At 41.9% G+C, this 23,263-nt stretch overlaps 1 protein-coding gene across 1 annotated transcript in view; it reads right to left on the reverse strand.

Moving 5' to 3' along the window:
- GLT8D2 (glycosyltransferase 8 domain containing 2) overlaps positions 1 to 23,263 on the reverse strand; it is a 32,415-nt gene that overhangs the window by 2,638 nt on the left and 6,514 nt on the right. Inside the window, exons 2-9 of the mRNA XM_024579209.4 lie at positions 16,474 to 16,520; positions 14,290 to 14,382; positions 10,538 to 10,709; positions 6,620 to 6,737; positions 5,390 to 5,474; positions 4,678 to 4,790; positions 2,333 to 2,499; positions 1,373 to 1,485 (exon numbers count right to left, since the gene is read on the reverse strand). Of these exons, the coding sequence (XP_024434977.2) occupies positions 1,373 to 1,485; positions 2,333 to 2,499; positions 4,678 to 4,790; positions 5,390 to 5,474; positions 6,620 to 6,737; positions 10,538 to 10,709; positions 14,290 to 14,382; positions 16,474 to 16,492 (880 nt within the window). The 5' untranslated portion in view covers positions 16,493 to 16,520. The remainder of the gene's footprint in view (positions 1 to 1,372; positions 1,486 to 2,332; positions 2,500 to 4,677; positions 4,791 to 5,389; positions 5,475 to 6,619; positions 6,738 to 10,537; positions 10,710 to 14,289; positions 14,383 to 16,473; positions 16,521 to 23,263) is intronic.

A 23,263-nucleotide genomic window follows, 5' to 3' on the forward strand; every position in this document is an offset into this window, starting at 1 on the left:
TTCTGCGTCTCTGTTCTGAGATCATAAAAATACTCGAACCTTATCGATCGAAGCTCCCCATAGCTGTTCCTACAGAACATTTTTCATAGACGTTCTCATCTCATGGGGTTTTCTGCTCATTCATTACATGGAAATGTTGCTGTTTGACCTAACAGTGAACTCGGCATTAACGTAAATCAAGTCAGATGGAACAATAGGGTCCTTAACTTCCCTGTGTTGCTTTCACGTGCACAGATGCTCGGGAAAGTCAGGGGAGACTCTGGTGATGAGGCGGAAGGGGTCTCTACAGAACCGGTAAGAGGAGACAGGAGCCCAGCTTCCACAGCTTTGTCCGCTTTTCTTCTAAAAGGTAGAGTAAGGGAAATGCCACCTTAAAGGCTTGTTCCCAGAATTGGAAATAATGTTCACCTCTATCGCCAGAACTTAGCCCGGTGCTTAGAAATGTAATGGGCACTTGGTCCATGTGAGTCCATAATCCACTGTCTCCAGTGTTAAAAAAATCTCAAAATGTCTGCAAACAAAAGGGTTTTTAATAAATTCTTTGGCAGCAAAACCTAGATTCCACTTAGGGTATTGCATAACATCAGTATGTGCACCACTTCAACTTTTAAAAATTCAAAACCCTTCTCAATTGCTAAACAGGTCTGGCTCAGTGGTTTCGGCTAATGGGTTGTGGCCAAGTGTTTGCCTGAATGTGAATGTCTCTGTGCCAAGCAGTTTACATGTGTTAGGTAGTCGATTGTTTTGGTAAAAACTTTATAAAGTTCTATTAGCTTCAGTTACAAATGAAGAAACTTAAGAGAGGTTGAATGACTTGCCCAGGGTCACAGGTAGTAGCAGAGTTGGGCTTCCGACCCACACCCAAGAGCCTGCCCTCCTGCGGGGAAGAGCCAGTAAGAGACTGCTAAGGGATTCACACAGTGCACAATCAGTAGCTTCCTTTTAAAAGATACATTGCCAATTATATAAATACATCGTAATGTACATACTAAACGTTAACTAAAGTTTCGTGGGTTGAAAGCCCCGTTATGCTAATTAATTTGGTTTTGTCCACCATAGGCCACTGCAAGAGTACAATAAAGGCATGTGAAAATGTTTTGACAGTGAAAGCTTTAACAATAGTTGATGTTTATCTTGCTCCTACTTGCCAAGCCTGAGTCTAATTGCTTTTCAGGAATTCTTAGAAACACACCTCTCAGGTAGGCCATTTGTATCAGCTGCATTTGCACATCTGAGCAATGAAGGTTAAATGAGTCCAAGGTCGCCTGGAGGATTTGAATTGAGGAAGCTGGTGCTGTAGCACACTTCCCAGGCTTTGGTGCTCGCTGGGTCTATAAAATGCATATTCATGTTGTTTTCCTAAAGTACTTACCCAGGTGCCTTATGTGCCAGAGGGGGTTGATTGTGGAGTATTTCCCGTGGAACACAATCAGCATTGGGGAGGTGGCCACCCCTCCTCCCAGGGAGCTGCTGTAGAGATTTTCCCTAAGAAAAGGAACGGAAAAGCAACATTTGGCCTGGAGCCCCACAGACTCAGAGAAAGTAGAATCTAGTAATGTTAAAAGATGCAGAACAGTCTCTCTCACTATTTAATAAGACTATAGTCTTCATATTTTGAAAATTGTCACACTTACAGAAAATTGTAAGCAGAACACCATCAGCTTCCACGTACTTCACCTAGTTTCATAGCATTAATATTTTGCCATTTTAATTCTCAGCCTTTTTAATGACACACTTAGAAGATCAAATTCTGATCCTCTGGTCTTTAGAGTAAATGTATTTACAGATTCAAGGTTATGACGGCATTTAAAATATCCAGAATAAAAGCAGGAAAGGAAGTGCAGTGACGTTATCATAGTGGTTGTGTGAGCAGTGTTAGTCTTCTCTGTTCAAAACTTCAGTAATGAAAAGTTATCCCTGTAAGAAAATTCCACCCTAACTAAGAAAGTTGACTTCATAAAATAATCCTTAAGAACAAATCTATAAAGGAGATCTATGAGATTTATATGATTTTCTCCTGTAAAAAGGAGAAACTCAACTAAGATAAATGATTTTCAGCAGGAAAGGATCCCTAGGGTTCTGGGAGGAGATTTAAAGTCACATCGTTAAACAATTTCTTAGAAAAAATGTGTAACAAGGGATTCTGTAGGATCTCACTTCCTCTGCCATATCATTTGAGAATAAATTTTCATCTACTGCCCCTTTTCTTTCTCTTTGAGAAAGTCTGACCTAAGATGTCTATAAAATGTTCCTAACTCCTGAGCTATGCATAGAAAATTAATTCGATAATTTTGTTCCCAAGCACAGAAGCGGTAGACAGGTCTGCACGTACTCCACGTTTTTTTGCATCCATTTCTCCAGCTGTCTGGTGATGCGCTGGTGCTTCCATTCCGTCATGTTGACAACGATCACCCCGGGATTGAAAGAGCACGTGCTGGGGCTTATGCCAAGGTCTTTAATAGTCTTCTTCCGGTAGTCCAGATAGCCCATGTATGTGTTCTGTAAAGGAACGGCACAGGCAGGCTTGTCAGGCAGCGAATCTTTTGTTTCTGGAAAACGATCATTTTCTTGAAACCATTGTGCGGTGTCTCTGGGTTTCCTCCTGTGTCACTGGCCACTTCCTAATGTCCTTGGCCTGTTTTCCCTCGTTTCCCCAACATCTGAAAGCTGAGTGCCCCAAGTCTCATTTCCAGCACCTGTTCCTTTCTCCAGTCTCGTGGCTCTAAACCCCATCCGTGTAGACAGCCCTGACCTCCCCTCTGGATTTCCTACTCCTGCTACATCTGCCAGCTCAGGGTCTCCTTCTGGATGCTTAATAGGGCAGCTCCACTTATATCCAAAAGGTTCCCAATCCTATCCCAAACATGCTTTCCTACAGCGTGCCCTTTATCAGTGGCCACCCTGTCCTTCTAATTACTTAGACAAAAAAAAAAAAACCCTAAAAAAAACCCAGCCAACCAAGCCAGGGTCATTGGTGGCCACCACTGGTGGCCACCTAGGTCATCCTTGACTCCTTTCTAACTCACTTTTCATCCAGATCTGTCAGCAAATCCTGTTGGTCCCATATTCCAAAATATATCCAGAAGCCAAGTACCTTCCCTGCCTCTACTGCTGCCTTTCTAGTCCAGGCCGTCATTACCACTCACTGGATTTCTGGAAGTTCCTCGTAACCTGGGTTCCTGCTTCTCCCACCCTTTCCAACGCCAGTCCATCTCTATGTTACCCATCTGCTCTAATGCCCCCCCCGCCCCCCCCCCCCCCCCCCCCGCTTTCAGAGTAAAAGCCAGAGTTCCTAAAGTGGCCAGCCCTGCCCTAAACCACCTGCCCTCCAACTCCCGTTTTCCTCCCTCTTGACCCCTCTGCCACCAGACTGCTTTGTTTAATCCACCAGACACACCCTTGCCTCAGGACCTTTGACCTTGCTGTTACCTCTTCGCGGGGTGTTTCTCCCCATTTAGGTGGTTCCCTTCCTTCTTTCAGGTGTAGGCTCAGCCACACCATCTCAGTGGAGCCTTTCATGATCACCCCCTTCAAACTACAGCCCCAGCTCCACCCTCATCCTCTGTGAAGTAGTGAATTTTACTTGTCTTCCCACTAGAACGCAATCTACACAAAGGCAGGAATTTTAGTTTTGTTGGCTGCATTATTAGTACCTAAAACAGCATCAGGCACATAGTAGGCACTCAATACATAGTTGAATGAATGTCGGAGCACCAAGCAGGACGTATTGTTTCACCCAGAAAGGCTGCTGTCATCTACCTCAGTGGCATGCTCAAATACGGCATGGAAGCAATAGAGATACTGGAGCGCCTTCCATGTGCCAAGCACTGTTCTAAAAACTGTATATGCCTCACCTCAGTAATGGCCTGCCATAACGTTACATGGATTAACTATTTAATTCTCACAGTGACTCTCCCTCTACTTGACAAATGAAGGAGAAAACAATTGGTTAAGTAACGCACTCAAGGCCACAAAGCCACTAAGTGATGGAGCCCAGATCCTGACAAAGTCAGGTCTGGCCCCAAAGTCTTGGCCCTAAAGTGTGTCACATCTTCAGTGTCACACATTTAGAAGTTATTCCCTGGGACTTTTTCTAAAGAACAGGATTAGAGTCTTAATAGCACCATGTATTTTACAGCAGTGCTTTGGGTTTTGGCATTACGCATGGGTACACCTTTTCTCATTTCCACCAGAGTAAGGAGCTGTTTACCTTTGGACAAAATCAGTGTTTCCTCTCCTGAAAGAGGGGGGAAAAGCAATGGTCAAAACTCTGAAAAGAAAACCAAAGAGGCAGCAATGCAGAAAACCCCATCTCTGACAGAGAGGGTGGTTAAGAGCAACCTAGATAACAACTACCATTTCCGGTGCGTTTATTACATGCAGAACACGTTGCCCACTCCTTACTTCATCACGGCTCACAAAAGCCCGACCACAAAGATATCACTGTCGCCATGTTTCAGCGAGAAAAGTGGGTCTTGCTGGGGTTAAGTAACTCGCCCTGGAGTTGCTAGGGAGTGGAGCTGGGGTGTCATCAGAAGCTGGGGCCCTTGGGCTCTGCCTCCAGCAATCTAGGCTGGCTGGGTGCTGGAGGTGCAGCTCACATTCACTTTGAGTTGTGGGAGGGGAAGGGGTGGGAACAGCAGGGCGAAGGTGGGATTTCTGAGACAGTGTGCTCACCTGCAGCCCCACAAGTTTGTTCGAGTCCTGAAACGAGGGCAAATCACAGTCATCTGAAAAAGCAGCCGCGTGGCCCAGGGCCAAGGTAGTGTCATAGAGTTCTTGGATGTCACCTAAATTTAGAAGCGCCAGGAGTTAAGATAGTGCAGCATTTGTTTTAGGGCTGGCTAGAGTCTTAGAGTTTAAACTAATCCCTGATTTTGCAATGGGGGAGAAGTATGGGATCCCCGATTTCACATGGCTTGTCAATTTACTTAATTAGAATAGCTCAGATCAATTTAGAAAGCCACCTGATATGAAGCTCAGCTGGGCACTGGGCAACCGTCTTTATTTCTATTGTTATATAGGTGCCACACCACCGCTTATCTTATTTGCATTTAAACACCAAAACTTAACTTAGTTCTAAGAATGTCATTGGTGAGACTATCTCTCCCCACATTTTAGTGTGCAGAGGATGGAGGGGCTACCAAGCTATTTATCTCAGACTGACCATCGAGAGTGTCTCTCAAAAAGTCAGCTGGACTGTCCAGGGAAGTGAGCATCAACCCCTGTTTCAAAATATTCTGGACATTACAGCAATACTATACTCCCAACTTGAATAAGCAGTAAACATTGCCAGGCAGCTAGTGATTGGAAAATGTAGAGGAAAGACAGTCATTCTACTTATCATTTGCTCCTTTTTCCGAGTGGTCTTGGCAGTCGGCTAGCATACCTTGTACAATTACATCATCGTCCAAATAGATGACTTTCTCATGTTGGTGGATAAGCAGAGGGAGATAAAATCGAACAAAGTTCAGCTGTTAAAACAACAAAAGAAGCAACACTGGAGAAGAGGCATATAGCTCAGTGTCCTCCACAGGTGCTGGTGGATCGGCTTTGACTATGGCCTTGGCTCAGCCCCAGGTCTGGAGCAGATAAAACAGGCTGCAAAGATGCTTCGCACACGCTTCTGGTGCCCGGCTTCTCTGGGCCCTGGGGCTGAGGCAAGCACTGGCCCTAGATCCTGCCTCTCGCCGCTCAGACCGTTGCTGCTTTCATCTCTGTGAGCCGTTGTGGGGGGAGCCACAGAGGCTTCCTTGTTACTCTTTTAGGCCACAAATTGCCTGTCTGCCTCTACACTCAGTAATTTCACTACTGTTAACGGAATCAGCCTTACACACGCACACAGGCATCATTCCCAACAACAAGCTCAACCTCTTAGCAACTTGAGCCAGAAAAAAGTCAGAGAGGCATTGGCTGAAGGTAAGAGTTTAATTAGCCACATGGCTTAATCCAAAGTCCCAGCTCAGCTCACACTCTAATAATAAATATCTGGAATTGGGGGAAGATGATGTCATTAGACAGAGGGCTTAGAATTTAGAACATTTTCAAGGATGGATTTAAGTAATAATTATATGCAGAAAGTGGCTACATTTTTTGTAAATCTGCCATCAACACTCTTAATGCAGAAAAGAGTTGGTCCCTTTTGTAAGAACTCTTGCAGTAAAATACCTTAAGATTCTAAAGCTAGGAAAAGAGTTGGCGTCTTCTGAAAATATTATCTTAGTTGGTACTAGGAAGTACATTACCCATCATGCTACTGGTTTCCTTAGCTGCTGGGATACTCCAAGCTAAACATTATGTCCAATCAGGGTACACACAAAAGCCTATGGGGTTGGGAATGTCTTTTCCTGGCCTCACTACTTGGCCCCTACACACATAAATGCTTCCTACATTTTCTTATGCTTCATTTCCTCTTTAATAACTCCATTATGTTTATGTAAACCATCTTAAATCCTGTCTGGAGCAGGTGGCTTATAAATCACAAATAAACAGAGTTTGGTAGAAATCTAACAAGTGTGAAGCTTCAAAACTATCCCATCTGCATCCCAGAGGCCAGAACTCCATACTGAACAAGGGTGTCTCCAAGGACCGTCCCCAGCACCTGCATGGTCCTACTCACGGGCTGGAGCAACTCAGGCCTCGATGAATCTGGTCTGATCTTCCCTTTGAGGACCATAGGGTTGAACTCCACGACTCTAAAGTTTATTTCTCTCAGTTTAGAATGCTCGATCCATTTTCTAAAGAGATGACAAAAAAAAAAAAAGCCCTCTAGTACACATTTCTCACCTTTCCTCAATTTGCTTATTGCTTCAATCTGTTGCCTCCTTAGAAAGTTAAAGATAAAATGTGTGTAACCTTTGTAGAGTTTAGTCTATAAATCCAGATTTTTTTTCTTCCCCATCTGGTCTGGTTTAACTCTTTCCTTTTTTTTTATTTTTCATTATTCACATAACTTTTTCTGCAAAGGAAATGAAACAAAACAGTAATAACCAAGTATCTCCCCAGATCTATGTAATCTCCACAGGAAACTGGAAGAACATAAAATGTTCCTCCTTTCTTATAAAGCAGCATCCGTAGCTGCTGGCACCAACTTTGCCCCATGCTAACAACTTGGTAATGTTATGAGTAGGACATTCTCAACTTGATAAGGCGACTGAAGTCACTTTCACCCTGCTATGTTGACTTCCAGATGATTTTAATTGACCTGTGTTTCTTTGTCTCTGTCTCCCAGTCTTCCTCATGCCTCCTCACTCCCTGTCTTCTCCCCTTATACTTTCTCAGTCTTACGGAACTTTTCTTTTAATCTAATTCATAAGTTTCTTGGAAGAAATAATCTCAAAACAGAATGTCCAAAACTTAAGCAACACATGGTAGCATTTGTTGTTGATTGAGAAAATTGACCAAAGAAAATTAAATCTTTCCAACAAAATTGGGGTCTGCAAAATTTGAACCATAAAAATTAGCCATGTAGCCCTGACCCATGTGGCTCGGTTGGGCATCGTCCTGCAAAGAGAGAGATCGCCAGCTTTATTCCCAGTCAGGACACGTGCCTGAGTTGTAGGTTTGGTCCTCAGTCAGAGTGTGTACGAGAGGCCACCGATTGATGTTTCTCTCTCACATCAATGTTTCTTTCCCTCTCCTTCCCCCTCCCTTCCCCTCTCTCTAAAAATAAAGAGAGAAAATCTTTTTCAAAAATCAGCCATTTACACAATGTTATCTGTCAATTCTATCTCAATAAAGCTGGGGGTGGGAAGCCATCATATCAGTAAGAAAAAGACAGCCCAACTGAAAAGCTGGCAAGAGACTCAAACAAATCCAAACAGCCAAGAACCGTGTGGAGAAAGTGCTCAACCTCCTTAGAAATAGAGGAACCTCAAATGAAAACCACAGTGAGATGCTGCTCTCATCAGAATGGCAAGGTCAAAAAGACTGACCAAACCAAGGGTCGGCATGGCGGTTGTCACACAGGTGTGCTGCTTACATATTGGTGATGATTCACTAAGCTGGACACAGGATTTATACAGTTTTCTGCAATTGTGTCATACATCAATGACAATAGTTTAAAAATGTGTTAAAATAAGGGGTGGTGAACTGGGACTCATTCCCTGCTCAAACGTCACATAGTCCTGAAGCTCATGACTTTTGTTCAAGTACAAACCCTTACTCAGTACATAGGGCATCTGCCGTCCTTGTGGTTTGGTTATTTGGTTTTCATACCCACAGATAACTAAGGGCAAGACTAAGTGACCGATCTGCAACAATAAGCGAACAGAAGAATAACAAACGAGACAGAAAAGCTAGAAAGCCTGTATAAGCCCACAAAAGGCACAGCAGCCGAGGAGCCATCAGACAAGGAGCAAATGCCCTCTGTATCTCAGCACGTGTCTCCTCACGGTGCTGTTACCCAAAAATGTAATTATAGGAGCTGTATGTAAACACATTCTCCTTCCAACTGATGGAAGTAACACTTGAAATACTTTGAACTTCCCTTCATCACTGCTCTTCCCAAATCTTCCACCCTCCCCAGAGATAGTCATTGTTAACAGGGAGGTCTTTCCGGGCTTTTTCTCTATAGAATCACATATTATACATGGACAGGTACACACATACCTTGGGGGATTTGATTTTTATTGCTATAGGCTGAATGTGTGTGCCCCCCTAGATTCACATGTGGAAACCTAATCCCCAATGTGACAGTATTTAGATGTGGAGCCTTTAGGAGGTGATTAGGTCACCGGGGTAGAGCCCTCAAATGTGGGATTAGGCTCCTTATAAAAGAGACCCCAGTGAACCTCCTCACCCCTTTCATCATGTGAGGACACGGCAGGAAGGCAGTCGTCTACAAACCAGAAAGTGGGCCCTCACCGGACACAGAGTCTGCTGGTGCCTAGACCTTGGGCTTCCCAGCCTCCGGAACTGTGAGCAATAAAATTCTATTGTTCATAAGCCACCCAGTCAGTGGCTTTCTGTTGTGGCAGCTGGAACAGAGTAAGACATTTATAAAGTGGATTGTGCCACATGAGGTGCACAGCACCTCACACCTTCCACTTAATGGTCTGCTGTGGGGTTCTTCTATGTCAGTGGACACAGATGGCCTTCTTTCTTTATTGTTTTTTTTTAAGATTTTATTTATTTACTTTTAGAGAGAAGGGAAGGGAGGGAGAAAGAGAGAGAGACAAACATCAATATGTGAGAGATACATCAGTCAGTTGCCTGTCACATGCCCACAACTGGGGACCTGGCCTGCAACCTAGCCATGTGTCCTGACTGAGAATCTGACCTTTTGGTTCACAGGCCAGTGATCAATCCACAGAGCCACACCAACGAGGGCGCCTTCTTTCACTTTTAATAACTGGATCATATTCCATAGTTCATTTAAATATTCTTCCACTGATGGACATTTAAGTACTTAGCCTTTTTTTTTTACTATTTTCCATAATGCTGAAATGAACATTGTTGTACATATGTTTTAGTATTATGTACTGGAATTTCTGTAGCACAGATTTCTGGGCAGTGGAAATGGTGTGGTGGGTCAAACCATATATGCATATAACATGGAAATAGATATTGCTACATTGCCCTCGCAAAATGCTTTATCAATTTACACTGGACGAGCATGTTCATTTTTCTGCACTAGATATTGTTGTCCTATTTAATTTCTACTATCCTGATGAGTGGAAAGTTACCTGTCATGGTTGTTTTAATTTGAATTTTCCTACTGGTAGCATGCAACATCTTTTCATATTTGTTGACTGTATTTTTTTCTTCTATAAATTGTCCATTCATATTCTATGCTCATTGTTTTATTAGCTGCCTGCATGTTTCCAAATTGTTTGTATGAATGCTTTACCTATTTTGGACAGTAACTGTTTGTCTATAATACATGCTGAAAATATTTTGCCTAATCTATTGTGTGGTTAATTTCACTTTTTGTAGTGTTTTTTTTAATCATTTAAAAGTTTGTAATTGTTATACAGTCAAATCTGTCAGTTTCTTCCATATGATTTTTGGGCTTAGAGAGTCACTCTTCATACCAAAATGATACAATTATCCCACATTTTTATAATACACTTAAAATTTGGTTTTCTGTCTATTCTCAATCCAACTCCACATTTTTTAGTGTAGTGAGTGATATGAAAGATATCACTTTGAAGTGCAAAAATTATTATTAGTGATGATTCTGAGCCATATTGAAATGATGATATTATATTAATATTCTTTTAGGTTAGGAAAGCAGAGAAAAGTGAAACCTTTTGGAGAGAAAGACTTTCATATGAGCGTAAGGATTGGGGTTCCTCAATTCATCAGACAATTCGGTTCTGCAGAATGACGCATTGCCCTACCAGATTAGTGACGCTTTGCTGAAAATTCCTTAGCGAGGCAACACATTTGTCAGGTCAGCAAGTAAACCTCAGGTCATCCCCTTCTAAATTTGAATGACATTTCTCAAACAAAAGAAGAAAGAAATCCATTTAAGAAAGTACAAGGAAGATCAAAAGAAAACAGAAAACTCCAAAGTCTCTAGTACACAACGTACCGTATTCGAGACAGAGTGTTCCGGAGCCCGACTACATAGAACAGAATGTTGGCGTCGGTGTTGCTGTAGATGCTATTGATGGCAGCCATTGCAGCACCCATTCTGCCTGCTGCCGCACAAATCACAACGGGGATCTCATCTTCCAGTTCCTCAGGAGTCTCAGAGTCCTCATCTGGAAACATCAAAATCAGTGTCTTGGAACGTGAAAGAATTTCTCAGTAGAGTCAGTTACACTTGCCTTCTACACTTTCAGGGGAAGACAGCATAGAGTGGAAGAGGCTGCTGAGTGTTTTCCAATATCCAGTCGTTCCTTCTTCCCTTAGGAATAGAATGCTGGTATTTTAGCTGGCACATAGCCAACCACTAAGAATATTTTTTCCAGACTCCCTTGCAGCTTTATGTGCAATGAAATTAATAGCTTTATGTGGTCAAGTTCAATGCAATGCTAGTGCAAGTAATATGTGCAACTACTGGGTTTGCTTTTATAATGAATTTGCTTCGCCTCCCCTTTTCCTTTCCCCCTTTCCCTTGTCTGACTTGTTGATATGACAGCAGCTACCTTGGACCGTGAGATGGAAGCTACCTGTCAAGGACACCAAAACTGTAAGGTAGAAGGAATCTTGCTCTAGTCAGGGGTGTCCAACCTTTGGCATCTCTGGGCCACACTGGAAGAAGAAGAGTTGTCTTGGACTGCACATTAAATACACAAACACTAATGAAAACTGACAAGCAAAAATGATGTTAAGTAAATTTACAATTCTGTGTTGGGCCACATTCAAAACCATCCTGGGCCACGGGTTGGACTCCCCTGCTCTAGATGACTGTGGGATTCACACATGAGACTTTCTCTCGAGGGAGAAAGTAAACTTCTGTTTTGCTTGAGTCACTGTTTTTTTGGAACTCGATTACAGAAGCCAATTGGATACCGGAAAGCCTCATTTGATTCAATAATCCCTCAACTCCTCAACTTTTCCCTGAATTGGCATATTTACCCTCACCTACTACCACTGCTACCAAATAGATTGCTTGTGATCTTCCTTCCCTTATCCACTCTCTAGTCAAGTGTCTCAAGAGTTGACAGGAAGAGAAAGGAGGTAAATGAAAAGCATGGCTAATATACAAGATCAGTCAGTGATTATCCTTTTGAGCCTTAGCTATCATACAAAACACTGGTAACACATGTATTATTTCAAAACAAAAATGAAATCATACTTTTCATAATTTTCTGTAACTTTCTTTTTCTACTCAACATGCCATGGACATCTCTCCATGCCAACGTGACATTCTTCTGAATGGTATTTCATAATACAGATTTCATTTGAATTCTCAATGGGAAAAAAACTATGATTTTGAATCCCTTCATGTGATCTAAACACTGTATTGGTATACCAGTATAGCTGATTAGTCAGGATGTGCATTTATTCAAAGTTGTTCTAACAACTGTTATAAAAGCTATTCATTTCATTGTACAGAGAAAGGAGTTTTTGCAGTGGGATCAGCTGATTGAATTAGTTGGTTTATGGGCACGGAGTGAAATGGGAGGAACAAAGAGCTCAAAGTTCACACAGCATTTGACCTTGTGTGACTTCCATTCTCTCTCTCTCTCTCTCTCTCTCTCAAAACAGTTTTAGTGAGACATAATTTAGACACTGAATTGTCTATAACCTCTAAAATTGATATGTTGAAGCCCAGACTTGTGACAGTATTTGGATGTAGGGCCTTTAAAGAGGCGATTATAGCGGAGGTGGGGAGGCACCTAATCTAATATGACTGGTGTCCTTGTAAGAGAGATACCAGGGACTCACGCACAGAGAAATGGTCACATGAGGACACATCAAGAAGGCAGCCATCTGCAAGCCAAGCACAGAGGCCTCAAGACGGACCAACCCTGCTGGCACCTTGATCTTGGACTTCTAGCCTCCTGAATTGTGAGAAAATAAATATTTATTGTCTAAGTCACCTAATCTGTGGTACTTTGTTATGGCAGCCTTAACAGATTTCTTTATATTTACTTATTATAAGTGTACAGTTCAGTGATTTTTTTTTTTGTAAATGTGTAGAGTTGTGCAACCATCACCACAATCCAATTTTAGACGATTTTCATTGCCTCTCAAATGCTCCCTGGAGGCAGTCTGCATCAAGTCACTCCACTCCTAGCCCTAGGCAACCACTGCTCTGCTTTCTGTCTCCATAGATTTGTCTTTCCTAGAAAGTTTGTATGAATGGAATTATCCAATATGTGGTATTTTGGGTCCGACTTCTTTCATTTAGCATGATGTGTGTGAGGTTTACCCACATTGCAGCATGCACTGGTAGTTTGTTCCTTTTCATTTCTGAAAAGTGTCCATTGTATGGCTTTACTGCCTTTTGCTCATTTCGTCCTGAGTTGCTGTGCACATGGATTGGTTCCGGGTTGGGGCTCCTGGGAATAATGCCCGATAAACATTTGCCTACATGTCTGTATAAAAATCACTTTCTCTCAAGATGTTCCTGATGTTTATTTAAACAAAAGTATACATATTCTTAATTGTCTTTTATGAATTTTTATATTAAGGAAAAACCCAGCTTTGTGAGAGCAGGGACAGGGTTTTGTTCATTGTTGTGAATCCAGCACCTAAGTATCTGGCTTTTAAAAAAAATTGTTGAATGAACGTGAATAAAGCACCAAAACAGAAACTGCACTTGTCTTTGGTTGATACAGCTACAGTTAACTGTTAATTTACAGTTAATTTTTATCTTCTGTAATTTTCTTAATTTTGTGTTTTTGCTTGACTAACATAAAAAGTGAGTTAAAAATATAATGAACATACTACCAGTGCTTCTTAATTTGTGTGTGAGTTGAGCCTGTGTGTTTGTGGTTGTGAAGGTGGCCCTCTCACACAATCCACCCTAGAGAAGGGAGACTGGGCTGCTCAGTGCAGCTGGAAGAGGCGATAGGGTCGAGGCAGGATCTCGTTTTCGTTGACAGTTACGAGGCTGTTTATGTGCTGATGAGAATGAACCGGCAAGGGAAGAGAGAGGGGGCGATTTTCATACGTGAAACGGTTGAGACTCCAGAGGGATGGATGTGGAGCCAGCCATTCAGCATGTGGGCCAAGAACCAACTGCTGGCATCACCTGGGAGGTTGTTGGAAATGCAGGTTCTCAGCCCTGCCCTATGTCTACTGATTCAAAACCTCTGCAGGTGGGACCCAAGCCCTCCCTTTGACCCTTGTATGTGCTAAAGTTTGAGGAACGGTAATATTCTAGGACACAGCTGAAAAGTTGGCCTTGGGTGGGTAGTCTTCAAGCAGGTCCTTGGGAGCTGACCAAATCGTTGTTTGTCTCTGAGCCCAGCTATTGGGAGGACTCAAAGAATCATATTTAAACCGAGTTTCTAGGTCTCCCACCTTGACGGATTACCTCTTCATTTAAAAATAAGTATGTATTTTTAATCGTGGTAAAACACACAACATAAAATTTACCATCTTAACCATTTTTAAGTGCACAGCTCTGTGGTATTAAATACATTTCCATTGTTGTCCCAGCATCTCCACCATCCATCCCCATAACTCTTTTCATCTTGTAAAGCGACACTCTACCCATTAAACAATAACTCCCCGGTTCCCCTCCCCTCTGCCCCGACAGCCACCTTGTACTTCCTGACTTTATGACTGTGATGGTCTAAGTACCTCACATAAGAGCAATCACACTCTCTTTGTCTTTTTGTGACTGGCTTACTTCATTCATACCTGATTCGGGTATTGGCATACCTGATTCATTCTTGAGCACCGTCCCCTTGTGAATTTTCTTATACAGAATCCCACAGAGGGTCACAATCAGAAGGAACAGCAACACCTGATTAACTGCAATTAAAAAAAGAAACACATTCAGGTCTACCTATCAGGCTGAAGTTGTGGAAGAGTTGAGAACAGCCGTGTAAGCAGTTGCCTGACATACACAGGAGCGGTGGTCTGGGACCTTTCGTTAAGCAGATAGCACTCGCAGTGGAGAGTTTATCTGCGACACTGTTGATACTCCAGGGTACACCCATGTAGTTTAAGGAGGATCCAGGGATATACCCAGACAGTCGGAGGCTACCACCTTAATGACTATCTGATGCTGCCTTTCTGTGCATGAACTTTGTTTCAATTAAGAACCAACATTTCTATAGCATTTGTGATGAGTCAGTACTTATTTTAAGTACATGTTCTCAGCCATTAGAACTCAGTTGCTTCTCAGTTGATTCAACCACTGGTCAAGGATGACATCTGTAAAATTCACACCAGGGTATGAGGTTGGAAGACCCCCTACAGGGCTTGCAGTTCTAAGCCTCCAGGACAGTGACCCTTGCCCCTGGGGTCCACTGGCAAGTGGAGTGATGTAGAACAGTGTTGTCAGAGGTGGAAGCACACATCACTGGTCGTACCAGGGATGATTCAGGTTTGTGTTCATAGCAGGAAGTAACATTAAATCACAGCATGAGAAATCAGCCCTAATTTCGTATGCAGGCAGGCAACAAAAGCTACCCAGAATTGAACAGCATTGTTCTAATCATATACACAATTGTACAATCACCTTCTTTTTATGGGAGGAGATAACTGTTGTTCTATTTACAGTAAGGATATAAACTTTCTATTATAAAGTATATGTATAATTTTTTAAATGAGTCAATTTAAAGGAAATAGTCATGCAAAGGACAGAAGGAACACCAATGATAAAAAAAAATCGAGAAGGTGCTACAATGGCTTATGTGGTATACAAATGCCTGCATTTGGGAAAACGTTGGCCAGAGGGGAAGGGCTGGGATTTGAAGTCAAATGCAAATCTCATTCTACTACTTCCTAGATGTGTGGCCTTGCACAGGTTACTTAACCTCTGAGACTCAGTGTGCTCCTCTGCCAAATGGGGATTGTAAGACTAATCATTACCTCACAGGGGTATTTTGAGAGTTAACAAAGGCAATGTAAGCCCAATAAAGATTTTTCGATTGTTGTGTATTATTATTTTTGTGCCTCAAGATATTTATTTTTATTGGCCTCATCCTAATCTATTTTTTGGCCCCTAGGTTTTTGTCTTCACATTTGTAAAATCTGTAGAAGGAAGGAGCTGGGCAGCATCCAAGGATGCCTTCCAGAGCTACATTCTGAGGCTGCGTTGCTGAAAACCAGCTCCTCCCTGCCTCTGTGTTGTCAGATTCAGCCAGAGACAACCAGATGCTACTCGGTTTAAAACAAAACTGGAGAGAAGCAGAAGACAAGGGACAAAGTTCAATAGTTTATCAGTACATCTAATTACCATTCACCTGCCACAGCCAGTTCGAGGAAGTGGCCCAATGTCACTACCATCTGACCCTTTCAACCATGGCTGTTGCTGTGATGTAAGGTAGACAGATAAAATAGGTTTTTTAAAGGAAAAGTGTGTCCCATGCAGTATTTGGGATACACTTATACTAAAAATTATTCATAGTTTATTTGAAATTCAAATCTAACTAGATAACTTGTCTTTTCATCTGCTACACTGGGCAACTCTACCCTGAGGATAACAGTGCACAACTAGGTTATAATGTTTTCCCCCGATTCACAAACTTCTGGGTCTAAAATCAAGGGAAAATCCAGGTTTTGATGGGGTTTCGGATGATATAATTTGAGGTAACTCTTTAAGAATAAGAACAGAAAATTCCCAAGCTAAAGTAGATAAATATTTATATAGATAAAAAATAAATAACATTTGCAAGTTTTATAGAAACACATGATCCCTCTCATGATAAGTTCACCTTTAACCAAAATACTTAACAAGTTTCCATGGAATATGACAATGCCAAGCACTGCCTCTGGGCACACTATCCATGATAATGAAAGCAGATTTCAGAAGAAAAAGTAAAGGTCAAGACACCAGCATCACAACAGCCCTCCAAAATATCTTTTAATCATGATTTTCAAGAATTGTGATCTTACTTTTTCGTAACAAAGCCATGTGTGTTCACGTGGACAAAAACCATGACCTGTGGATTAAAGAATAAAATTTTGTTTAAAATAGAATCAACTCAAAAGTCATTATACAATTTGTAAGGATTATGTCTTTGACTATCTGATATGTGACAAAGTGTACAATCAGTGTTTACTGTTCTGAACCAAGAATTTTGGAAACGAAATATTTCTTGAAGGAGCAGCTCACTTCTTCAAATTGATTTCTCTAGCTGTAGAAACTGTACAAAGGCCCCCACCACCCCACAAGGTAATCTTTTGTCTTCAGGGGTTTTTTTACCTTCTGCAAAAAAGAGCATTAGCAGGTCAGATGGCACTCACTAACTGGAAGAAGTGCCACACAGGAAGGTCTCCTGATGTAAAATATCAACCCCATGCCTTTGTTTCTGCTATCATAATTTCATTCCTTTGATAAGGAAGCTTTCACATCTTCAGGAACCCCTTGTGGATAAGAACCATCCCTGAGAGGGGCACACCTACATTCAATTCAGTCATTCACTCACTCAGTGTTTATTGAGATACTAACAAAAGCCCAGCACCATGCCACATACTGGGGATGCATCGATGAACAAATCAATCCTGGTCCCTATCATCATAGAGCTTTTAACCCAGTGGGGAAAACAGACACTAAGATATAAGCCATAACATAACTAGATTATGGTAAGTGCTATGAAAAAAACAACAGACACCATGGGATAAAGATCAGCAGAGCTGGGGAGTGCATCAGAAAGAGAAATCAGGAAAAGCCTCGTTGAGGAGTTGGCATTTGATCAGAAGAAAGAGCAGGAGCCAGTCAAGTGGAAAGAGTGCAGAAGGGCATCCCAGGCAAAGGGAATGGCAAGTGCAAAGGCCCTGTGGTTGAAAGAGCTCTGAGTATTCTAAGTACTGGCAGAAGGTGAATGTGGCTGGAAGATAGTAGACTAAGGGAAATGCTGGCCATAAGAGGCTGGAGACAAACTGTGGAGGCTGTAAAGGAGTTTGGATCAACAGAGATGGGGAGTGCATCAGGAAGAGAAATCAGGAAAAGACTGATTTGATCAGAAGGAAGGCATCTACAAAGGAAAGCATCTCCAAAGGAAGGCTGGAGAGATGTCAAAGACAGATTTGGGATAAGATTTGCCAGTTTTGCATTGCTGCATGCTGTCAGAAGTAATTAAAATGCCCACCTTTTCACAACTTCATAGAGACCAGTGTTCAAAAGCCCTTCTGTCTCTATATTGAAGATTACAGAAAATGAAGAAGGCACCAGAACACAAAACAAAAGGAGACTTTTCACGTGATACTCTCACAGGACTTATGTCAGACTTATTTAATAAGCAGTATGGCTCTCGGCACTGATCAATTAAAATGAGCACCACGGGTGTCCTACTGGTGTATTCTGACTAACACACGACAGCTTTGGAGCCTACAGACTGTTCAATCATAGGAATGTGTTACACAGTCACACAAATAATCAGCTAGTTAAACACAGGAGATCCTAAACACACATGCACACGTGTTATATTCTGATGAGCAATGAGAGTCACTGTCACATCATCAATCATTCTCATATTCTACCACACCAACTTTTTACTTTTTACATAGAGCCCTTAGCTTTGCGTGAGACAAATTCAGGGTGAATTCCAAGAGGCCTGTCAACTGAAGAGAATCCAGGAACAACTTTTCACAGAGGAGGCCAGCTGCTTCTTCAGCAAATACAGAATTGGCCTTAGGAGGACTACTTTTCTGCCAAGACATTTGATACATGTTGACAAGGTAACTTCTTTGTGGTCTCCCAAATTTCCAGAAATTTCCTATTGTGAACTTCCATAATTAGAAAGTGTGCTTCACCTGGGGAAACACAAAAGGTGCTGTATAGTAACTACTCAGCATACATGCTTCTTTTTTTTAAACAAAAAAATAGGCTTCCTTCCCGAGACATATGTAACTTATTAAAGAGATATTATCGGGTCAGCTTCCAAATTTGACTTGTTGATTTTTAAATGCTCAAATATTTACATACAGCAGAATTCACTTACGGTGGTTGTGCTGCTCTATGAATTTTAACGCATGCATAGATTCTTGTAATAATCACAACAAATGCGAGAGGGAACAACTCCAACACTCCCAGAGAATTTCCTCGGGCTGCCCTTTGGTGGGCAGACACTAGCCCCTGGGCCGATCTGTCCTCTGCGCCTTTTGGCTTTGCAATTTCCAGAATGTCATATAAATGAAATCATATAGTACGTCATCTTTTGAGGCTCTTTTCTTCCACTTGGTATGATGCCCTTGGGATTTAGCTTTGCTTTAGAGTGCACCAATAATTTTTTTCTTTTTTATTGCCGAATAGTATTCCATTGTACAGATGTACCACAATTGATTTGTGCATTTACCCACTGAAGAACACCTGAACTGTTTCCGGTGTTTTCTTAGTTTGAGTAAATCTCCTGCTGGCACTTGTGTACAGGTTTTTGTGCGATTTTAAGTTTTCACTTCCCTATGGTAAATACCTGGAAGTAAGAGTGGCGGGTCATTTGGTAGATGTGTGTTTCACTTTACAAGAAACTGCCAGTCTGTTTTCTTGAGTAGCTGTATCATTAGCATTCCCACCAGCAATGTAAAAGAATTCCATATACTCTGCATTCTTGTATTGTCAGTATTTTCTCTTTTACCTGTTCTAATTGATCTATTTCACTGGTTTTAATTTGCATTTCCCTAATCAATATTGATGTTAAGTATCTTTTTAATGTGTTTATTTGCCATCTGTATGTGGTTGTAATGGTTAATCTTATATAGCTATTTGACTGAGCCAAGGGGTGCCCAAATATTTAGTCAAACATTATTCTGGGTGTTTCTGTGAGGGTATTTCTTTAAATGAGATTAACATTAAAGTGGAGGAGTAAGCCCTCTCCAGCATGGGTGGGCCCCATCCAACCAGTTGAAGTTCTGAATAAAACAAAGAGACTGGCCTTCCCCTGAGTAACGGTAAATTTCTCCATCTTGATTGTCTCCATCTTGATTGTCTTCAAATTGGGACATGGTCTTTTTCCTGCCTGCACACTCAAATTAATGTGTATGCTTGTCCTGGGTCTCTGGCCTGGCAGCCATCAGACTGGATCTCCAGCACTGCTTTGCCTGGTCCTTAGGCCTTCAGACTCGAGCTGGAACGACACCATTGCCCTCTTGAGCTTCCAGCCTGCCCACTCACCCTGCAGATCCTGGGTCCTGGTCTTCTCCATAAACACACGAGCCAATTCCTGATAATGACTCTCTTGTCCGCACATATACATCCTATGGGTTCCGTGTCTCTGGGGAACCCCGACAATACAGTGGTGAAGTGTTTGTTTAAGTTTGTCGCCTATTTTTTGAGTCATTGTTTTCTTACAGTTTTGAGTTTTGAGAACTCTTGACATATTCCAGATACAAGTCCTTTTTTGGATATGTGATTTACAAATACTGTCCCCCAGGACGTGACTTGTCTTTTCAGTCTTTAACAACGAATTGTGCAGAGAAGTTTTAATTTCAATGACATCAAATTCATCAAATTGTTTTCTTTATGAGTCATGCATTTGGTTATCATATATAAGAATTTTGGCCTAAGTCAAGAAACTATGATGAGTTTCTTCTATATTTTCTTCTGAGAGTTCTGTGTTTTATATTTTACATTTACATTTCAAGTCAATTTTTGTATATGACATGAGGTATAGGTTAAATTTCATTTTTTAGCATATAAATATTTAGTTGTTCCAGGACCACATATTATGAAGACTGTCCTTTCCACTGAGTTGATTTTTTTCTTTAATATTTCATTCCAATCTGTCAATTTCTTGACAGATCTCAAGTGTCCAGAAGGAGACTTGAGATCTGTCAAGGAGTTTGAATCTAGAGAGTAAAATATGTCCCAGAGAAGGAAAAGAGGGATCAATACAGGCTTGGGATTCTCTACTATACTTTCTACCAAAAGGATTTTAGATCTGGATAGCCGTTGGTGACTAAAATGAGTTATATTATCAAATAAAGAATTCGCAATATGATCAAAGTAGCACCAGGCTTAAGGAGTGAAGAAGTTTCAACCAAATATTTCCCCAAATTCAAATACTATCTTTTCAAAATATTCTGGAGTATTTTATTTATGCTCTGAAATCCAGAGAGCTAACAAACTGTTTTCAAAATACAGCTGTTACAACGCTGCTCCCTGATGTCCCAGTTCACAATTTACCTATATGCTAATTACAATTCTTACATATTCATTAGAAGAAGCTGCAGGTATTAAGAGCAGCATGAATAGCTGGGCAATTTTGAGGGAAAAAATGAAGTTAACCATTAGAAAAGAATTTTAGATTATGAAATTCATTTTAGTCTATAAATCTAAAGTTAAATTGTGTCACATTTATATGTTCGTTCACTTCTTTGTGGCATTTTGCCAATCACCTCAGGAGCTGTAAACTGACTTCTTTTATGTTTGAAAAAAAAGTTAATTTTCTATAAACAACAATTTGTCTTGGAAGCTCAAAGTTTATTTCAAATTAAGTTGGTTCTTCTTAATTATGATCCTTCAAAGGAACTTCTGAACTTGACATTTGACTGGAGGCAGCAGTCAGCAAACGGGGAATAACACCCTTTAGAAATTAGCACCGTGACCAAGACAGCCTGTGGGACACAGCAATCCAGACAGGCAGAGGTCACAGTACCGCAGAGTTTCTTCATGAACCAGTGTTGTGAGAACCTGTAGGAATAGGGGAAACTCTTCAACAGGGATTTGATTCAAGTCTTTCATTCACTGTAAACAACCAGCTACAATGTCCCTTTTATTTCCTGGGATAGAGACTGGATACCCAGAGCACCGAGCCCAGTTGCAGTGACCCTTGTCCTCTTCCCCTCTTGCACCTGGGAAAGAATCGAGCCAGAGCAGCGCTTCACTTAGGATTCTTCTGAGATTGGTTTCAGGTACTTTTTATTCATTTATTTTAAATGATACGCACTCAGCTAACTTTTTGAGACAATATAAGCCTAGAATGTTCTTTGGCCACAGAACACCCATTCCCCCTGCCTACACACACACTCCATGAAAGAAGGCCATCCAGTCTCAGGGGAGGGAACGTGGAGGGAAAACCAGAGGGATCCCAGCTCTGAGTCCCTGAGGCCAGTTCCTCCTTGGGTGTCCCAGTTAGCCAAGCCAATACATTCCCCCTTTTTCTTAAACTGCTTTAAAATGAGGTCCAGTGTCTTGCAAATAAGAATCCTTACAAATACATTCCCTGTGGCCAGAGTGGTGTGTCCATGTCTGGAGAAGCTGGCAGGCAGTAGTGGCCAGATAATGATAATACAGTAGCTACTACCGTTTATTGAACGTTTCATTTGCACCCAGCTCTATACTGACCATTCTGGCACACCATCTCCTTTAATTCTTACAGCACCTTTCAGGTGGATATATTACTATTTCCATGTTTCGTAGGAGGAAATTGTGGCTCAGAGAGGTTCAGTAACTTGCTCAAAATCACGCAGCTAGTAAATGGCAGAGCAGGGATTTGAAATTCAGGGCTCTCTGACTTCAAAGCCTATGATCCTTTAACCATGGGTGCTGGTGCTGGTAAAGGACCATTTCAGCTACCCCAGGAAGTGGGTCAGTTGAACTCCAGGTAACATATGTCACTGTGTGTTCATAAAATTTTGCAGCTCACAGGCAAGGTTGGTCTGCTTATCCTGAGTGCTCGGTTACTCTAACTACTGAGATCATGTTAGAATCTGGGAAATAATCATTAAGCGTTGATACATCTGAGAACGGGGGCCCATTTCTCTCCTGTCCAGCCTGTTGCCAACTCCAAAATCTCTTAAAGATAAAACTACAGGCTTCAGGAAGCTGATAATGGCACAGTTAATGGCAAGGTGCGGCGATGGTGAATCAAGGAGGGAAATTCCTGAAGCAGGAAACCGAAGCCACTTTTAGAATACAAGGCAGACTGAAGTCCTTGAGGAGCATGGGCTTTAAAAAGAAAGCCTGGTGTATGTAATTTAAAAATAAATGAAGTTGTGTAAAGATTCAGCATGCCTGACTGGCTTCCTTCTCTCCTTCTTCACAATTTCATCTCACCTAGGACAGTAGTGCTTTCTGCTTATGCTACTGTAAATTGGTGTCTCTGGTACTGGCAGTCAAAAGCATTTTCATAGATTAAGTAGGTGCTCAAGGAATGTTTGCAGCTCCTAGGTCACATGGACTCAGTAGAAGGATAAGAGTTGTGGGCGGTAGAAAACTGATGGAGGAAGTCAGGGACAGGAGCTGGAGAGAACGGCCGTGGGATGTCTTAAGAACATATAGAGGCCCTGGTTGGTATGGCTCAGTTGGTTGGGCATTGTCCTGCACACTGGAAGGTCACGGGTTTGATTCCTCATCAGGGCACATGCCTAGGTTGCAAGTTCAGGTCCCCAGACAGGTCACAAATGAGAGGCAACCGATTGGTGTTTCTTTATTACATCAATGTTCATATCAGTGTTTCTTTCTCTCTCTCTCTCTCTCTCTCTCTCTCTCTCTCTCTCTCCCTCTCTGCAAAATCAATAAGTATGTCCTCAGGTGAGGATTTAAAAAAGAAAAGTAAAGAAGATCGTGTAGAATAAGAGACAGAGAACTGGGGCCAGAGAAACAGGAACGTCTGGGGCAGAGCCTGAGAGAGGATCTTCTGGGCTAACACGGGTCCTGCATGGGAGGAAAAGCACTCTGGGACTCATCCCTGTGTGGGGAGAGGCCTGGGTGCGTGGGAGGTGCGGACCACCTGCCGGCTCTCTC

Source organism: Desmodus rotundus, chromosome 3 (genome assembly GCF_022682495.2).
Source record: "Desmodus rotundus isolate HL8 chromosome 3, HLdesRot8A.1, whole genome shotgun sequence".
In the NCBI taxonomy this organism is placed as follows: Eukaryota; Metazoa; Chordata; class Mammalia; order Chiroptera; family Phyllostomidae; genus Desmodus; species Desmodus rotundus.